Source organism: Schistocerca gregaria, chromosome 2, assembly GCF_023897955.1.
Source record: "Schistocerca gregaria isolate iqSchGreg1 chromosome 2, iqSchGreg1.2, whole genome shotgun sequence".
NCBI lineage: Eukaryota > Metazoa > Arthropoda > Insecta > Orthoptera > Acrididae > Schistocerca > Schistocerca gregaria.
The window spans coordinates 301,906,095-301,926,303 of NC_064921.1; the positions used below are offsets into that span (position 1 = coordinate 301,906,095).

A 20,209-nucleotide genomic window follows, 5' to 3' on the forward strand; every position below is an offset into this window, starting at 1 on the left:
CCCAGGACGTTGGTTATCCCTCTTAAACAAACGGGACATTGGCAGGGCAACTGTTCTGCCACTTAAGGTATACCAACAGCACCATACATGAAAAACACTGATTTATTAACATACGAGAGCTTGTAAACAAACGACACTGTCTTGGACAATCATAAGGAAATCTAAAAGCACTCAACAATATTTCGGCTTAGTGTAATAAATAGTAGCTACCTTTAAATTACAATAAATGTTGGTTGAGATCATAACAAAGAGAATTTATCCGATAGTACCCAATTACAAGATTAGTAATGAATATCTGGAGTACGTGACTACAACGAGATCTGAAGTGGAACTAACAAGTGAAATCCGCAGTAGAAGTTCCATGGGATACTGCGCATTTGGAAGGGAAATCGCGTACAACACACAAGTACCACTAGCTCTGGCGCAGCGCCCCAGCGTTACCAGTCCTTATCAAGCAGGTACAACAGACGAGGGAATTTGGAGGCACGCTCCTGGGATCTAGCACGTTCGTACAGCCCATACGAAAGTGCAACAGAAATGCTCGGGAAACTTACACGGGAATCCTTCACAAAAAGACAACATGTTGTTACTGTTGTTATGGTCTTCAGTTCGAAGGCTGGTTTTTAGTGCAGCTCTCCACGCTAGTCTATTCTTTGCAACCCTCTACATAACCACAGCAACCTACATAAATTTGAATCCGATACTGTATTCGAGTCTTAGCCTCCCTCCAAAATTTTTAGCCCCCGAACTTTCCTCAATTATGATTTACAGCTTCTAGAAATTTTTGGAAAATCGTGATTTGCACAAAGCTGTTGTTTGACAACCAGTTTCTCTCAGAAACGGACCATCCTCAGGTACAATGTGACACCCGGCATCTCATTAATGATGTCGCATAATACATGAGGATGGTCTGTTTCTGACCGAAACTGATTGTTTAATAAAGTGACAATACAGTTCTGTGGAAATCATAACTTCCACAAACTTAAGTTTATATTCGATGTCAGTAAATTTCGATGTTTCAGAAACGCTTTTTTTTGTTATTGCCAGTCTGCACAGATGCCTCGAAAATGAGATAAACAGAAACTGCAAAATGGCAAAGGTAGAATGGCTAGCGTAGTAATGTAAAGCCGTAAAAGCATGCATGACTAGGGGAAAGATAGATGTCACATAGGAAAATTAATTTAATATTTGGTCAAAAGAGAAGCAACTGTAAGAATATCAAAAATTCAGATGACAAGACAGTCCTCAGCAAACTAGGGAAAGCTGAAATGTGGAAGGAATACGTAGTGGGCTATATCTGCAGGAAGAAACACGTTCCGGTGAATATCAGTTTTCTGAAGGCCTTATCTCGGAAACAAAGCATTTTCAAACATAAGTTTTAATGAAGTTTTTTGCATGAGTATGGGAATACATAACCAAAATAATGCCCACCATTTTAAAAAAATGGGAAATAATTTTTAGGACAATATTAAACAGAAGAGGAAGAATGTGAAGATGAGCTAGAAGATATGATAGTACGAGAAAAATTTGGCAGAGCACTGATAGACCTGTGTCTAGATATCTAGAGTAGGCGACATTCCTTCATAATTACTGAGACCCTTGGAAGAGCCAGCCATGACAGGACTATCCACCTGGTATGCAACATGTACGAGACAGGCGAATACCCTGAGTCTTGAAGATGAATGTAATAATTCCTGTTGCAAAGAAGGCAGGTGCTCATAAGTGTGACTATTAACGGACTATGAGTCTAATAAGCCATAGTTACAAAATCTTCTTCTGCCTTTCCTAGACTAGGCTCGTCGACCTGATCTAGCCTCAGTTCTATGTTTTAACTGGCTGTCGTATGCCCTCCTTTCCTGTGGGTTTGTATGGGTTTGTATTGTAACGCCATTTCAGGAATTCTTGTTTATTGCATTCGTTCCAGATGTCCCTTACAGTTTTTTTATGTTCTTGTATTTTGTGATCCACTACAAAAATATTCAGTTCTTGTCAAATGTTTCCATCAGGAACCCTTTCCACCGTAGTGCAACCTTTGACTCCTCGTGAAATTTCTTTTCAGCCGGCTGAACATGACTAGAATCTTTCCTCTTCATAGCCGCGCATTCACTGACACGGTGCAGATATCATCTTATAAAATTTCATTTTTGTGATTCTTCGTGTATTTTATAATGTTCTGCTTATTGTGCAACGTATGCTCTAATAATTCTGTAATTTAATGTCCTCATCTTCGTTAAAAGTGTTATAAAAACGATTCAAATGGCTCTAAGCACTATGGGACTTAACATCTGAGGTCATCAGTCCCCTAGACTTAGAACTATTTAAACCCAACTAATCTAAGGACATCACACACACACACACATGCCCGAGGCAGGATTCGAACCTGCGACCGTAGCAGCAGTGCGGTTCTGGACTGAAGCTCCTAGAAGCGCTCGGCCTCAGCGTCCGGCAAAAGTGTTATAGCTCCGTAGGTAATTGAAGTGCTGAACTTGTTCCTACATCGCATCTCTGATTACAATACAGACACGAATCAATCACAAAAGAATGGAAAAACTGGTAGAAGCCGACTTGGGAGAAGCTCAGCATGGGTTCTAGAGAAATCTAGGAACTCTTGAGGCAATAAAAACCTACGACTTGCTTAGAATACGGGTTAAGGAAAGGCAAACCCGCCCTAATAGCGTTTGTATATTTAGAGGAAACATTTTACACTATTAACTGGATTAGATGCTTTGAAATTAAATACAGAGAGGCAATAGTTATCTACAACTTACATAGAAACCATACAGAAGTCATAAGAGCCGAAGGACATGAAAATGATGTTATTTGATGTGTACATTGAGCAAGTGGCTATGGAAAACAAAAGAGATTTTAAAACGGAATTAAATTTCAGGGAGGAGGTTCGCCGATGATACTGTAATTCTGTCATGGAGATCAAAGGACTTGGAAGATCAGTGGAACGAAATGAATACTAAATCTGAGCACTGGCCTCTTGCACTACTTAACGTCACAACTAGAGGAATAGATATTACCTTGACACAAGATTATAAGATGAACAGCAACAAAGTAAAAACGAGGGCAATCGCGTACAGTCAAATTAAATCATCTGATGCTGATAGAATTAAATGAGAAAGTGAGTGGTCGATGGGTTTTGCCACTTGGGCAGCAAAATAACTGACTTGGATGAAGTAGATTACATATAAAATGCAGCCTGGAATAACAAGAAAATCAATTTTGATTCCATTTGGAAGCAGCTGTGCCCAGCAACTCTATTTATGTCAAGTAGTACAAGGTACAGTAGACAGTCGCAAATATTGCTGTCTGCATATTCAGATTTCAGTCACCATGTGGCCGGCCATCTTCAGTGCAGTAAATGTAAGTTGAAACATTGAAGCCAGAGAGCGAACTCAATCTTTGACATGAATAGTCCAGTTGTGACTATGTGCATATCTGAGTGGTTTTAATGTTTTAAGCTACATTTACTGCACTGAAGATCACCACGTACTGACTGAAACCTGGATACGCAATAAACATTATTTGTGACTGACTGCTCATCCTTCAACTACCTTATAACAAGAAAAGCTGAAAAAGAGACATTTGTCAACATCAGATAAAAATTAATTATTATGAAGTCTCTTCTAACACTAAATTAACTAAAAGAAGGGTTTGGTTGATACCAAAGCGGGAATATACACTCCTGGAAAATGAAATAAGAACACTGTGAATTCATTGTCCCAGGAAGGGGAAACTTTATTGAGACATTCCTGGGGTCAGATACATCACATGATCACACTGACAGAACCACAGGCACATAGACACAGGCAACAGAGCAACAACAATGTCGGAACTAGTACAGTGTATATCCACCTTTCGCAGCAGTGCAGGCTGCTATTCTCCCATGGAGACGATCGTAGAGATGCTGGATGTAGTCCTGTGGAACGGCTTGCCATGCCATTTCCACCTGGCGCCTCAGTTGGACCAGCGTTCGTGCTGGAACTGCAGACTGCGTGAGACGACGCTTCATCCAGTCCCAAACATGCTCAATGGGGGACAGATCCGGAGATCTTGTTGGCCAGGGTAGTTGACTTACACCTTCTAGAGCACGTTGGGTGGCACGGGATACATGCGGACGTGCATTGTCCTGTTGGAACAGCAAGTTCGCTTGCCGGTCTAGGAATGGTAGAACGATGGGTTCGATGACGGTTTGGATGTACCGTGCACTATTCAGTGTCCCCTCGACGATCACCAGAGGTGTACGGCCAGTGTAGGAGATCGCTCCCCACACCATGATGCCGGGTGTTGGCCCTGTGTGCCTCGGTCGTATGCAGTCCTGATTGTGGCGCTCACCTGCACGGAGCCAAACACGCATACGACCATCATTGGCACCAAGGCAGAAGCGACTCTCATCGCTGAAGACGACACGTCTCCATTCGTCCCTCCATTCACGCCTGTCGCGACACCACTGGAGGCGGGCTGCACGATGTTGGGGCGTGAGCGGAAGACGGCCTAACGGTGTGCGGGACCGTAGCCCAGCTTCATGGAGACGGTTGCGAATGGTCCTCGCCGATACCCCAGGAGCAACAGTGTCCCTAATTTGCTGGGAAGTGGCGATGCGGTCCCCTACGGCACTGCGTAGGATCCTACGGTCTTGGCGTGCATCCGTGCGTCGCTGCGGTCCGGTCCCAGGTCGACGGGCACGTGCACCTTCCGCCGACCACTGGCGACAACATCGATGTACTGTGGAGACCTCACGCCCCACGTGTTGAGCAATTCGGCGTTACGTCCACCCGGCCTCCCGCATGCCCACTATACGCCCTCGCTCAAAGTCCGTCAACTGCACATACGGTTCACGTCCACGCTGTCGCGGCATGCTACCAGTGTTAAAGACTGCGATGGAGCTCCGTATGCCACGGTAAACTGGCTGACACTGATGGCGGCGGTGCACAAATGCTAAGCAGCTAGCGCCATTCGACGGCCAATACCGCGGTTCTTGGTGTGTCCGCTGTGCCGTGCGTGTGATCATTGCTTGTACAGCCCTCTCGCAGTGTCCGGAGCAAGTATGGTGGGTCTGACACACCGGAGTCAATGTGTTCTTTTTTCCATTTCCAGGAGTGTAGTACGCAGGCTCAAATAGAAATACGTTTCAGTAGTTAAACGAGATTACAGAATTGACCAAAGAGGAGAACTGCATCGAAAAAGTCTTCGGACCGGATACGACGACAATAACAACAGATAAACTTCAATAATGAATGACAGAACTTAACAGAAAGAATTTGGAAGTAATATTAAAAATAATTACGATATGATTGGTCCGTGCACATCAGAGTACGCTACCAGTATGTTCCAAAAAGGTATGCGAGGAAATGTGACTTTTCAGGGGGTCGTATCTTGGGTTCTGTTGATCACAGAGATAAGAGAGCAAGTCTTCCGGGTATCCCTTGTCCTAGCGACGATTTGCATACCTATCGCAAGAACGGGTATACTGTAGCTATCCTACTGTACAGTGTTAAAATTTAAACATCACACACTTTCTTCAGCTCAGGCAAATTGAGCAAACACTTGGTTCTTTTGCATTAAGTTTCGTCTAAGGTAGGCCATAGGCGGTTTATAAAAGCATCGTTTGTTCAGGGGCGGTTCCCGACTAAGCCCTGAAAAAACATTATTTTCGTCTACCAGAAATATCAATTGTAGGGATGATCACTTCTATAATTGTTATTCACGGTAAACCGTTTAAATTTTTAACATATTTTCTTTAGATGGTTTCCTTGGGAAACTAGAAATTTTTTTCGATTTCACTGTCCGTCCAGAGAAAATCGCAAAAACCGTAGGCTGCAATTATCTAAATAACTAACCGCAGAAAATGGCTCAAATTTTCACTGTTAATTCTGTAGATATTTATCTAGATTTATCTAGGAACACCATTGTCCCGTTTTCTAAAACCTTTATCCTTTATCAAGGGATAGCCGAAAAACCCGATTTTTGGGTACCAAAAGTACCAATTGTAATTCCAAATTTTTATTCGTGACAAATAGTCGAAATTTTTTGCTATATGTTCTTAAGATGATGTTAAAGAGGATCCTTGAATCTTTTTCTCGATATCATTACTCGTTACGGAGATTAGGAAGTTGAAAGTTACCATGCTTACGCGCTTAACATCCGGTTTGAGGCATAGATGAAGCTTGAACAGAGGTAGTGAGACGATTGCAACGGTTGTGGGGTAACCACACTAAGTTTTAAGTAGCAATTTTTTGATCAATAAAACTTTATGACACGATGACTCTGTAAATAGGTACTTTAAACCTATACAGGCCGTCTTGATCTGGAAATGATTCAACGGTGTCACCTGGCAGAGTAATCACCTTATATATAAAAATTTTTTTGTCATGCGAAATTGTAGTTGCGAATCAAACACTGCAATTTATGGTATATTGTACATGTAGCCTAAGAAGTTGTGCATTTTTGTGTAATGTGGTGAAAAGTAAACTTGCGCCAGAAGAGAGACAATTTTGTGTGAACCTCATATTGTATGTACTTAGTAGTTGTTTATATGTGTCAAAGTGGGTAAATGTGACGAAGTATATAAATTAACTGTCAAAACTTTACAGATCTACAGAATTCATTACATATAAGCAGCCCACCCTGCTGTAACAGGGAAAAGAAGGGAACCAGCTGAAAAATTCCCCAGTCGGGGAACAAGAAAAGGCGAATATGCTCCTCTTTAAAAGAATCTAACGGAAAAGTGGGGTACCAGCTGCCTCAACTCTTATTCCACCAAACTCATCAAAAATTTAGGCGTGCAGACATTTCACACTTTTTGAGCTGAAAGAAAGTAGCAGAGGTTAGAGCCAAAGACCGAGGAGGTATTGATGGTCAGTGAGAGCCAGTGGCCGTAAATAAGAAAAAGAGATGGACCGAGATAGAAGCAGTGGGATCAAAAAAGAGAGCAGACATTGGGACTGAAAAAGAGAGATGAGTGGAGACCATACATAGGTTGGGGGGAAGGGAGGGGGGGCTGGACCTGCTACCCCCAGCCAGACCGGCGAACTTCAACGAGAAAAATTTGCCCACTTTCACCTATCCACTACACCCACGTGTTAAAATCTCTCGGTCTAGTCGTCAAAAATCCGAGCAAACATCCCTAAGGACATGTGAGAAGAGGAGACAATGGTGGCTGAGGAGAACGACAGCAGACTGTAAGTGAGAAAGAAAGAGCAGTGAAAAAGAATGGGACAAATGCAGCAGCACTGGGTCACAGTGACAGTCAAAGTGGCAGGGACGGAGTCAGCAATAAGGAAGAACGAGAGAAACTGATGAAGACAGTGACAATGGAAGAGACAGATAGAGAAAATGCCAGTGGAAGATGGGAGAAAAAGGAGACTGTGGTATATACAGGCAGTGAGAGGAAGATAGTGAGTACAAACAATGAGAGACTAGGTAAAAGGATTTAGAATATTCTACGAGGGTTGGAACTAAAATAGTGGCAACTATTTATTCACAACGCGATACAAAAGAGTTACATGTTCGTACCCGTTACTGTCCTTCAAAGTAGTCACTAGCGTTGTGTAGAACCCGTTGTCAGCGGTGTGGAAGGCGTAGAATACCGTTAGTAGAGCCGGTTCTGTTGATGGTGCGAATGGTGCGGTCTAAAGTTATGATGATTCTCGTGTACGACTGTGATGGTGTTATCCTAATGCATTAAGTTTCTCCACGGCAGACTGTCAATGCAGAGTATTACTGTTCGGGTTTGGAACATCACCTGCGACCAGTTTTGCGAGAGAAGCGGCGAAACTTTTCTGCGCAACCCGCCCATCATTTTGAACGACAATGCGCGGGCGTATACAGCGCAAGCTGCGGCTACCCTGTTCGGTCGATGGGACTGCGAAGTACTGTACCACCCACCGTACTCCCCGGACTTAAGTCCTTCTGATTTTGATTTGATTCCGAAGATGAAGGAACCACTTCGTGGCATTCACTTCAGAACTGTTCCAGAGATTCGCCAGGCAGTAGACTGGTCTATTCGCACCATCAACAGAACATGCTCTGCTAACGGTATACTACGCCTTCCATGTCGCTGGCAACGGGTTCTGCACAACGCTGGTGTCTACTTTGAAGGACAGTAACAAGTGCAAACATGTACCTCTTTGGTATCGGTTGTGAATAAACAGTTGCCACTATTTAAGTTCCAACCCTCATATGTTAAACTTAGCGAATGCGTACGCATGTCAAAAGTTTTGATGACAAAGTCGGAATGTGAATTGAGGCAGCTGGTTCCTCACTTTTGTGTCAGAATCTTTTAAACAGGAGCGTATTCGCCTTTTTTGTGCTCCGACCTGAGCATTTTTCAGCTGATTTCAGAATAATGCTCAGCTGACAAATAGAAAAGAAAATAGTACAAAAGAACAATGAAGTCATAGAACCAGTGGATAAGTTTTGTACTTATGGGAGCTTAAGGCAACGGCTGGATGGACATAAACGTTAACAGGATAGTGTGTATGACCTGAACAGCTATTGGCTAGCCAAACAGACTTTTAAAATCGAGATTTCGATGTTTCTGAAATGCAGAGTTTACTATCAGTATGCTTCACCAGTTCTGACTTATGGCAGTAAGACACTCACTTCCTAATGCGAAAACGGTCATACTCTGAGAGTTACTCGTTGAGTAACAGTGAGATGCATGTTGCGAATTTCTAGAAGAGAGAGGAAAACAAAACGAACAGGAAAAGTCTAACGTGAAAGACATAATTATGACTGTGATGTTATGAAATTGAGGTGAGGAAGCCAGCGTGGCGAACGAACGGTGTAGGTGGACCAAGGAAATTCTATACTTGATTCGAAGAAAAAAGAAAGGAAATGAAGCAACGCCCTGATAGAAGGGAGATAGATGACGTTACAAAATACTTAGGTGCAAAATTAATACAAGGTATAGATGAAGACATACTGGCAACGCACGGGAACGCCGAGAGGAAGCATTCATTCAGCAGTGGGTGTCAAATGGCTGCTGGTGTTGATGCAAATGACGATGATTATGCTTTTGAGTCAGTGTTGGAGGGATAAGTAATTTAAACTATATTTGCCAAAAAATATAGGCATACTTTATCATGAGTCTTCTGACGACTGTTGAGTGAGGCACTCCATTAAGTCGATTTGTAGAGAATTATGTTTCACTGGCATTCTTCAGGTATGGTGGAAGCATAGACCTTCCGTCAGAATATTTTATGCTTAGGCCGCAAAGCTCCGGTTGCATTGATGGAATACCAACGCCAGTCTTTTCTTTACTTTACATTAGGCCCCGAGTGTTTTTCTTTTTTTAATCAGAAGAAGGTGTACTTGCTCCAGCATCCTCCATGCTGTAGTAACGTATCTAAATAACCGGTAGGAGTCTTTTTGAAAGACCAGTTTCCAATGGGTGCATTGTATTTCCTGGAAAGAATAGCGAGAAAACGAATTGAACAATTTAGTAAAATGGAGTATGTAGCTTACCTTCCACTTTGACGTAGTTTGTGCAATGTCCGTAATAATATCAACTGCATTGGTACATATTACGAAAGAACCAGAATGAAGTACGGAAAAAGACGAGTATATCTTGGGCAGAGTTAGGGATTTAAAAGAAGGGAACAAGCTTTTCGACTTATTTGACAACTTAAAACAAAACATCTTGACTTATTCGCGCTCTTTTACTCGTTTGGATCAGTACGCATGTCATGTATCACAATGCATCGATTCAAGTAAAGTAACATGATTACATGATGTCTTCCCCAAAGAACAAATCCAACAAACTTTATCCCTTCCAGAAATTTTTTTAGCTGTTACATGTATGCTCTTCAGTCATATGATATTATACATTGTTTACTGTGACTGGCGAATCTTCTGGATTTTGGGCACAGGACCGCCTGTAGCCTATAAATTGCAAGATGCAGGTGTGCCAACATCTTTCAGCTAACATCGCTCACTGCGCTGAGGAAGAAAGGTTTAACTGGTAAAAAAGCGAGAATATGTCAACAGGATCTCATTTAAATGTTTTTGAAGCTGACATAAGTTGAATAGCCAATTTTTTTCTTTTACCTTACTAACTCTGCATCGGACATATTCGTCTTTTGTTGTACTATGACAGGAGCAGTTTTCATTCTGGTTCCCAACTTTTATACTACCATAAATTTGACGTTAGACCCCCATAGGGTGGCAACCGATGTAGATTTCTGTTGGTTCGAGCGACGACTTATCCGTTATAGCTTTTCATTGTCTTACGAACCATGTTGCTTACATAGTAGCAACGGATAAAGATTCCAAAAAACAACTGGACGACCACTGATCACATCTATTAGTCTACCTTCTTACAAACTTTGCATTAGTTTGACCATAGACGTGACGTGTCTAAAGGAACTCACAAAAAAACGTGTTTTTTGCACTTAAAACCTGAATGAAAGAGTATTCAGTTTTTTTTATTTATTTGGATCACTTTATGAATGTATTTTGTTTGCTACATTTAGCTCGAATTTAAACCATAGCATCTCGACAACGCAAAAACGTCATTGGATTAAAAAAGTTTCGTTTTTAATTTTTTCTACCTTGTGCAAAGTATGAACTTACTGACACAAGTATAAAATATGGAAGGGGCGCTCTTCGTAAAGTCTGAGCGGTGCGCATAAAAATGGTGCCATTAGTTGAGCTTTAATTTCAGCCCACTTAGCATCTTTTGCAAAAGGAAATAATGATTTGCACAGTTTGCCTAGGCGCCTACTCCGGTTCGTCGTTCAAACCTTGTTTAATATACTGTAAAATAGCTACAGTCACAGATGTTCGAATGGCTATACAAACGGCCGCTGGTCCGGGCTGAAACAAAAACTTTCTCCTCATGTTCCTAACTCAAATAGAAACCGACTACCAAGACACCCCACCCCCGCTTCCTCAAAACCGCGATTCAGCGCGCGGCCTTCTCAAACATATTTTTTACAGCAAAAGGATACGCTTACGAGAGCGACTGAAAATTTTTAGAATGTCGTCGTTCAATAACAAATGAAATTCATTTATATGTGACAGATACTTTCAAAATTGTTGTGAGTTGATTGATATGTAGCTTGTTCGATTTGCTCTAATCGTTTGTTAATTATTATCATGGAAAGATTTCGTGTACACCCACAGAACGTTTCTGAGCTACGACGTTTTACGGGTTTGAATAGCGATTAACGGTTAAACAATGTGAAGATTGGCGTAGGAATGCATCTGACAACAAGCTACATCTAAAGCAACAATTATTTATAATTGGTACAGCTAATTCAAAAGAAATCGGTTTCGTTCTTAGTGATGCATTTCGTGAAGGACGCCCAAGAAGTGCTGTCACTGGTGGCAATATTGCCGCTGTTCGAGCAATGTTTTCACGATGCTCGAGAGACATTTTACGAGTTTATTCAGGGCACTGGTATCGATAGGGTCCACATAAACTAACTCCCCGTCAAAAATAACAACGCATTGTTTGGTGCACAAAAAATTTGAAAAAAAAATTCTTAAGCAGCTCTTCAAATTTGGTCTGGAATATCGATAATGATGATGAAGCTTGGATACATTGTTATGATCTTGCAAAGAAAAGTAGTTCAGTTCAACGTTTCTTTCGAACAGAATCTAAGCCTACAAAAGTCCGAAGGATTCACGGTGCTGGGAGAAAATGGTAGCTAGTTTTCTTTTTTTAATACAAAACGGGCCATACTGGTACTATAGCGTTAGAAGGAGGACGTACCGTTAACGCCGATTGGTACATAAATGTCTGTTCATCGGAAATTTTTGAAAATGTAAATGAAAAATTTCCAACAAGACAATGCACCATCGCATACGGCGAAACAAACAACTGAGTATCTGGATGCCCTGAAGGTCAGCTCCATGGACCCTCCAGCATACAGTCCTGACGCCATCAGATGCAGCAGGGGAACATTATAAAAATCTTATTTCTGAAGTGCCGCGGAAAAAAGTGGCAACGACTGGTTTCATATAATGCAAAAATCTTATAATGTGAAAGGGGACTATTTTGAAAACACTAAAATCATTTTTTAAAACTAGTTTGATTTTATGAAAATTATCAGTGTCTCCCTTTGTTGAACAATGCGGCGAGCAATATTATCCATGAATGTAGATCTCTTAGCTGTCTAAGTTAAGGAAGTGACATAGAGCAAAGTACATCAGTCGTGAAATTTAAGACTGAAGCACTCCTACATAACAGCGGAGCATCATTTCCTGCTTAATGTTCAAAACTCTGATGACCTGAGTGACAGTTCACTCGGTATTTTAAATAATTTAAAACTGCACTGCAAACACCCTGACGTCCAAACTGTTCATCAAATACAGCGACTGATTAGTGAAAGATATTGAATGCTGTTCTGAACGAATAGCACACAAACTTTTCTTGCTCTCTGTTTATTGTTAATGTGATTCCATTTAAAGACTTCTCCATTTTCTTCATTCCGTCTTTATTTCCTGCACGAATCTCTCCTAGTCCTCCCACGCCAGACAAATAGAGTGAAATTCAGGAGGCTCTACAGAGTAGTAAAACTAGGTGCAGGGGCTGGCAATTCACCCTTAACTTAAGTAAATGTAACATAGTGCGTACAAATAGGAGGAAACATTCGTTATTATTTAATTACACGATTGAGTATCAGCTACTAAAACAGTCACATATTTAAAATATCTAGGACTACTAGTCTGCAGTAATCTATCGTGAAATTACCGTATAAAACTTGTAGGAAAGCAGCTTTCTGAGAGAAGTTTGTTGGAGGAATAGTAAGGAAACGGAATTCGCTGACAAATGAGGTAGCTTGCGAAACTTGCGATTCTTAAGAATTACCCGTCAGTTTAGGACCACTGCTGGGTAGGATTAACGGAAGAGATACGTCCCTCATGGACTAGTTATGTCTGTGACAATATCACGGACATGCTCATCCAATTGCAACTACTGACGCTACAAGACAGGCATTGTGTAACACAGAAAACGTCGGTTCCCAGAAGAGCTAAGCAAAAAATTACATTTTCTGACTGTATCTCACGAAACAACAGTGGCGGTGAAATCAAAGAAATCGAGATGTTCCTTTTTTCCGGAAGTCATTCTTCTCGCGCATCATTCCCGAATGCAATTGGAGAGAGGGAAATGTTAGTTGGACGCAATATATCCTCCGTTTATCGCGGGAAGATGGCTTGCGAAATATAACTGCAAATTGTTCCTTTGGACGGAAACGAAGGATGATTAGGATATCGTGTCGTCGATGAGAATGTCATTAGAGACACGGCGCAGCTCAGATTGGATAATTATGAGGCAAGAAATCGGCCGTGTCCTTTTCAAAGGATTCTTCGCAGCATCCACCTTAGTTGCTTTGGAGGAAATCATGGGGAACTTATAATTACATGGTCGGACGGAATGTGAACCCAGCTCCTGCTGAATGCGAGTCGAGTGTCATGACATTCTGCCGCCTTTTGTAGATCTCTTAAAAAGACTGGAGGGCGGCTAAAGAGATTTGGTGGAGCCAGAATTGTAAACTTTGCTGCTGGATACACGTGCCAATTCCAGTGGAAGCATACGACCTGTTCTCTACCAGTTTTGTGAAAACAAACCCGATTGCTTTACAGTATCAGTATAAAAAGCAATTTGTTGCTGTTGTCTCTGTACCATTTCTTTATGTAAACTTACCTTTAAAGACATCTTGTGAATTTTAACAATTAATCTGCTATGTACTCTAGTTGCATTACCGCTAGAAGGGCAGTGTGAGTGATCCCGGATCTACTACGTTTCTCGTTCGTAACACATTTATTATTTCCTCTCTTTTGAGACACTTAGCATGTGTCTTCACAAAGTATCGTTCTGCTCCACATCAGATACCACACATTTGCGTCTGTCATTATCCGCGTACTGTTACTGTAGCACTACTGCGACTGCTGGAAACATATGTCGATTCCTAAGGTAAGTTATTTTCTTACACCTGATGTCAAACAGACTTCTCTACTTTACTTGCTTCATAAGGGATGTTTTTGGCAATACACATTACCTGATTAAAGGTATCCAGACACCCCAAGAAAATACGGGATTATCCAGTAGATGTGGAGAGAGGGCACCCACCAATATAATAGCAGAATTGTGTTGCCGGTAGAGAATCAGTTACAACAGAATGGATCGACAGGAGAGCTCAGTGATCTTTAACGTGGACTAGTCACTGGACGTCATCTGAGCAACAAATCCGTCAGGGAATTTCAACTCTTCTAAAGCTGCTGACGTTTCGGCCTTTATGTAATGGTTCACTGTAGGGTTTGACCTCCATTCTTCAAAATTGATGTGATGGTCCCCTGTAGGGTGTAACCTCCATTCTTCAAAATTGATGTGATTTTGACGTGTAAATGCAAAGAAAATATCACAGCTAAATTAAGAGAAGGCAGCCCTGACGAACAAGGACCATCGAGCACTGCAGAGGATAGTTGCAAAAAATCACGTGAAACCAGCAGATGGAATCACTCGTGAGGTCCAAAATGCTACCAGCATTCCAGCGAGCATAGTGATTACTTGTATGGAATTAAAAAGAATGTGGTACACTGGTCGAGCAACTCCTCATAAGGTACACATATCTGTAGTCAGTGATAAGCGATGCTTGATCTGGCGTAAAGAGTGACGCCAGTGAACAGTGGATGCTGTGAATGAGTGATCTGGGGTGATAAATGGCGCTAAACCTGTGGCAATTCTGTGCTGGCATAAGCTGTCGCCAGCACACCTGTCGGCAAATATAATGCGAAGATTGATTAGCATGCGCTGGATCAAGCACGCCTATCACGAGAGGGGCCGCAGACACACTGACAAACAACAGGCCACCAACGCCCTCTCGACAGTATGTATTTAGGTCGCCGCCGCTGACCGGAGGGCGTCAGTCACTCACACTCTCACTGACTCAGTCTTCCAGATTGGCGTCTCTTATTCACTCACGGAGTAGGTATAGTTCATCACAGGTTATGACAGTACAAAGCGACCATATTAGTGCCTATATTAGGACTAGCAGTGAGAGACTAAAGTTTATAATAGCGAGATTACCGCTGGACTTTACATGAGTCTGCAAGAGGACTTACTGATAAGTTAGTACCGCAACACATGAACTATTCAAGTTTAGCTTCCAGTTCATGTAAATAAAGAACCGTACTAATCCATGTGTGCATTTGTGTTATAGAAATAGGATCCTGGCCATCCATAACAACATCCTCTCCCTTGTTTCCTTGCAGTATAAAACTCTACAAATCTGATGGACGGATTTGGGTTTGGTGAACGTCTGGAGTGCGTGACTTGGCATCATGTTTTGAACCAACAATGAAGTATAGGGGAAGTGCTGTTATGGATGGGGATGTTTTTTGTGGTTAGGATGTGGCCCTCGTATTGTGCTTAGGGAAACGCTAAAGGCAGAAGACATGAACTAATTTTCAGCATTGTGAACTGTGTACAATACAGAAACAGTTCGGAGACAAAGATGGTTTCTATCAGCTTGACAGTGCACCTACCTTAAAGTATTCAAAATGGTTCAAATGGCTCTAACCACTATGGGACTTAACAACTGAGGTCATCAGTCCCCTAGACTTAGAACTACTTAAACCCAACTAACCTAAGGACATCACATACATCCATGCCCGAGGCAGGATTCGAACGTGCGACCATAGCAGCAGCGCGGTTCCGGACTGAAGCGCCTAGAACCGCTCGGTCACAGCGGCCGGCTCTTAAAGTATTATATGTGAGGCACTCCTGAAATGAACTAGCCTGCCGAGAGTCCCGACCTGAAGCCACTGCAACACCTTCGGGTTGAGTTAAAGCGTCGACCTCGCTCCGACTCCAACGTACAGCAACACTACCTCCTCTGGTTTCGTGTTCTGAAGGCGAATGGGCTGCCATCCCTCCACTGACATTCAGACACATCTTTGAAAGTGCCCCCCAAGCAGAGGCTAACACATAATAAAGGTGAAGAGTGGACCCCATATTAACGTTCATTAACAGGTGTCCGGATACTTTTGATCGGTTAGTGTATGTAGATAGCAATTTGTACCGTGAAACTTGTGTTAGAGAAATAGTCTTGGGAGGCATGAAAAACAGCTAGAGTACATAACAGAGTTCGCTGATCGTTTTGGTAAAAAAAGTCCGCACAAATATGTTACACTTAAACGATGTGGCGAACATGCGTAATGTAATTAGTTCATGTTTCACTCACCTAAGTCCTTCGAAATTTTCTGCCTGCAAACTGGTACCCTGTGAAAAAGAAAAGTTTTTGAGGATATATTTTTGGCAAAGGAACACGTTAGGGTAGGCCTGGATGGACCAGGAACTAGACAGAGAGCGTGGAATGACAAACAGGAAACGAAATGATGCAGCACTCTTGAGGCAATAAATCATCATAATCGCTACCAGCTATTTGGCGCGCACTGCTGGTTAAAGACACCTTTTAGAGTGTTGCGTACGTTACGGCCTTGGGTCAGACGCGTCCACGCAATTGCTGCAAGCTTTAAATGCTCGTCTGATCAGCGTCCACTAGGTCGCCGCCTCCGCCTGTCTTTATCTCTTGGTATCCAGTCTATGTCTGGTCCAAAGAACCCATCGATGTCATGTTTATAAACGCTTAGAACTATTTTATGGGGTGAGGGCAGCGGAATGACAACACTGTGGTCTTATTCATGGAAATATCCCAGTATTTGAACTGATTTAAGGAAATCATGGACGACTTAAATTGGAACGGGTCGATGGAGATACGGATAACACCATTCCTGACAGTTTTTTTTCATGCTACTAATTCTCATGCTTAAAATTTTTTTGAGATTCGGCCCATTGTACAACTGTGCTCTTTACAATCAAATCCCAGTGTAGGGGTTGTTCGGCAGATGAATTCCCAATTGCAGATACTGTATGTGGGAGAACTGAAGGATTGAAAATATTTTCAATTTGCTTATGGGTCAAACATGTTCGAGATAAAAAATACAGGCTAATGCAGCTAAACTATTAACCGCAAATGTTTCCCGAGCCGATTAAGGTATCGTAAATCTTTTTTCACTCAAAGGAATGGTGAAAAACTCTTCTTTAATAACGTATAGTCTCTTTTCATAGCTACAAGGCATGTTTTAAAAGTAAGCACCGTTTTGAAATTCCGTTACTGCAGCGCCGCGGTCGCCATTTGGCCATTACAGAATCACTGAGAGTGTTTACGTTTGTATGCGAGTATTTGAAACGCCTCCTCCGATTGACAAATCGATGACTGTGAAATACCCGGGTGAGGGCTTTTAAAGATAGCATACGAATGTGCATTATGATGAATGAAGGGGCGACCTTCAGTAATTACTGACGATTTAGTGCAGAAAGTTGGTGAAAATGTGAGAGAAAATAGAAGCTTTACAATTTCATAGTTACGTGATGAGTCTTCTTAAGTGGTGGTGGTTAGTGTTTAACGTGCCGTCGACAACGAGGTCATTAGAGACGGAGCGCAAGCTCGGGTTAGGGAAGGATTGGAAAGGAAATCGGCCATGCCCTTTCAAAGGAACCATCCCGGCATTTGCCTGAAACGATTTAGGGAAATCACGGAAAACCTAAATCAGGATGGCCGGAGACGGGATTGAACCGTCGTCCTCCCGAATGCGAGTCCAGTGTGCTAACCACTGCGCCACCTCGCTCGGTACTCCTCTTCAGTATCAAGAAGTGTGCATTACGTTACAGAACATTTCAGTTATCGAAAGTTATGCTAATCAGGAGGTAGATTTCTTGGAGGATGGTATTCAAAGCTGGTTATACTATACTATAAGAGCCTAAATACTCGTATTGGTGAGTATTATGTAGAAATGAGGTTAAAGTACAGACTTTCACGAAAAAATAAAATTTCTATGCTAAGTATACTTGTTTTATTTTTATTTCAAAACGATACTTACTTTAAAAAACACCCCTCGTATATTAATTACGGAGATAATGGTATCAACATCACATTTTCGAACAGAATTAAAGTAACATCTGCCGCTAGTGTCGTTCTAAATTAGAAGAACGCAATGACGTTTCACTCTTCAAAACGACATTAGCTGCTTCGGAGGAATTATAATATTTACAATTTAGAATTTATATGTTTTGAACTTGAAAGCGACTGCTGTTTTATGCGAAAGTTCGTGTTGTACACATAGTCGCGTCAGGCTGATAGAGTATTCCACCTCTAAGCTACTAAGAAAGTCTACTTACAAAAGCGCAATACGTGAGAATAGTTCAATTTTAAGTTGATCCTAATCACACTTTGTTACATATGCTTCGACCGACATACCAGCTATAAGGCAAACAACGTGCCAGTTGAGGATGCTTCACCATTTAACTACAGAAACGGTTCAGCTCTTGCTGCTGCTTGAGACTGGAAAGAAAATTGCAAGTAAAAAATTCTACGGATTTCTGAAACAGGAAACTGAAGTATAAATATTGTTAGTAATTTCGTGTCCTGAGTTTAACGTTATGATACACACTTACATTTCAAAATTACATCAGCAACAGCAACAAAAAGAAAATCACGAAAGAATTTATTCATAAAGACTGCCTTGAAATTCTATTTGCATCATCAACTCTTTGAAATTCCCACCATCTATTACAATACACGTTTGCAGTTACTACAACCTCTGGAGTTGTCAGCATTTGTGCATACACATCATATGTGAGTTTACCCCAGAGAAAAATGTCAAATGGCATGAAATCAGGCGAACGTACAGGCCAGCTGTTAAGGCCTTCACATCTTATCCAGCGAACAGGAAAGAACTGGTTGAGCGCTTTCTTAGCCACAAGCGGGTAGTGTTATACACCAGTCGTTTCGGTCTCACATACATCTATTTATTTCAAATGGTACTTCGGTAGCACTTGGTATAACATTACAGGTCGGGACTGATCTATGAGGTCTTGAATATTTAATTTGTATCTGTCAGTTGGTATGGAGAAATTGAGATTTGGGGGATTTCTTTATATAGTTTTGCGTGATTAAGTCCCGACGCTATGCAAAGCTGCCATTTAGTTACGTGCGACTTGCGATCTGTTATGTGTTGCTTTCCGATAATAAATCATATTTTTTCTGATTGCCGTCAAAATATAACTACGATAAATGTTTGAGATCATTTGGAATAATATTTTAATAACTAAGTAGATGACGTGACATCATTCGTGTACTCTTAGAAAAAAGAAAAAAAAAGGAAAGAGTGTTAACTTGCGTTCATGGAAGGTCAGTGTCGGGATCAGTGATTACGATTTCAGAAATAATTGATTGGACGAAGTTCAATTGCACACAATCACGTAGGGCGAATTATGACCTTGTAATTGATTGTAGATGTATGCAGGTCAATTTCGTGACAGGGTAGTATGCGTCGCGAGTGTGTCGCGGAATCAAGACTGCTTTCGCGCCGCCGATGGTTTGGGTTTAGTGAAGCAGGGGACACAACCCGTCGGTTTTGACCAATGACGTCATACATTAGTCATAGATAGTAATGTCTTCACTTCGAGGCATAGATAATAAAACAGTTCTGTGTTCCGGATAAGCGCTGCCATTGTACATTAAAATAATTATTCGTAATGATATTGAGGTAATTTGGAGTATTAGTTTGTTATTGTAGAACAATTTTTAGTGTCTTATTTTCGTTTATAAGAATGGATTTGTCTGATTGTGGGTATGTAATTTTCGATACTGTCTGTCTAGGCGAGCTTCGGTTATTCCTCGATATTTCCGTGTGGTAAATTCACTTTTCCATTTGCTTCTTTCACGGTATTTCACTATTTTGATATTTCACTGTTTTATTCCACCAATATGTGTATTTTCGTGTTGTGAAGAACGTAATAGAAATATCTCAGCTGTCGATCTTCTTTCGTTTGCCAGCACTGATATCAGTACGACATTTTCGAATGTGAACTTGCTATATAACAGGAGAAACCCCCGACACAACTAAAATTTGATCCCGTCCTTCACTTCTCCTTTACACTGACACTATATATGTCAATTGGCGAGCAAGATACAAATGTTGCGTACAGCTATATAGCTCAAGTAACGAATGGGATACTATTAGCGTCAAAGGCAACAAGAAAACTGTACTCCATAGTGAAGTACGGGATACAAATTATACATGTGTCGTCTTCGTGTCTCCGTGTAGCTCAATTGAGGTACAAGTTGCAAATGTAACGCACGTCTATTTCCACCTTTTCGTTACCAGTGTACATATTTAGAAGTCAACG

The 20,209-nt window shown here is 41.5% G+C and overlaps 1 protein-coding gene across 4 annotated transcripts in view; it reads right to left on the minus strand.

Moving 5' to 3' along the window:
- Positions 1-20,209, minus strand: part of LOC126336923 (uncharacterized) — a 191,808-nt gene that overhangs the window by 155,805 nt on the left and 15,794 nt on the right. For all 4 annotated transcript variants that reach the window (XM_050001076.1, XM_050001077.1, XM_050001078.1 and 1 more), the window contains exon 2: positions 16,200-16,237. In XM_050001076.1, coding sequence (XP_049857033.1) covers positions 16,200-16,237 — 38 coding nt within the window. The remainder of the gene's footprint in view (positions 1-16,199; positions 16,238-20,209) is intronic.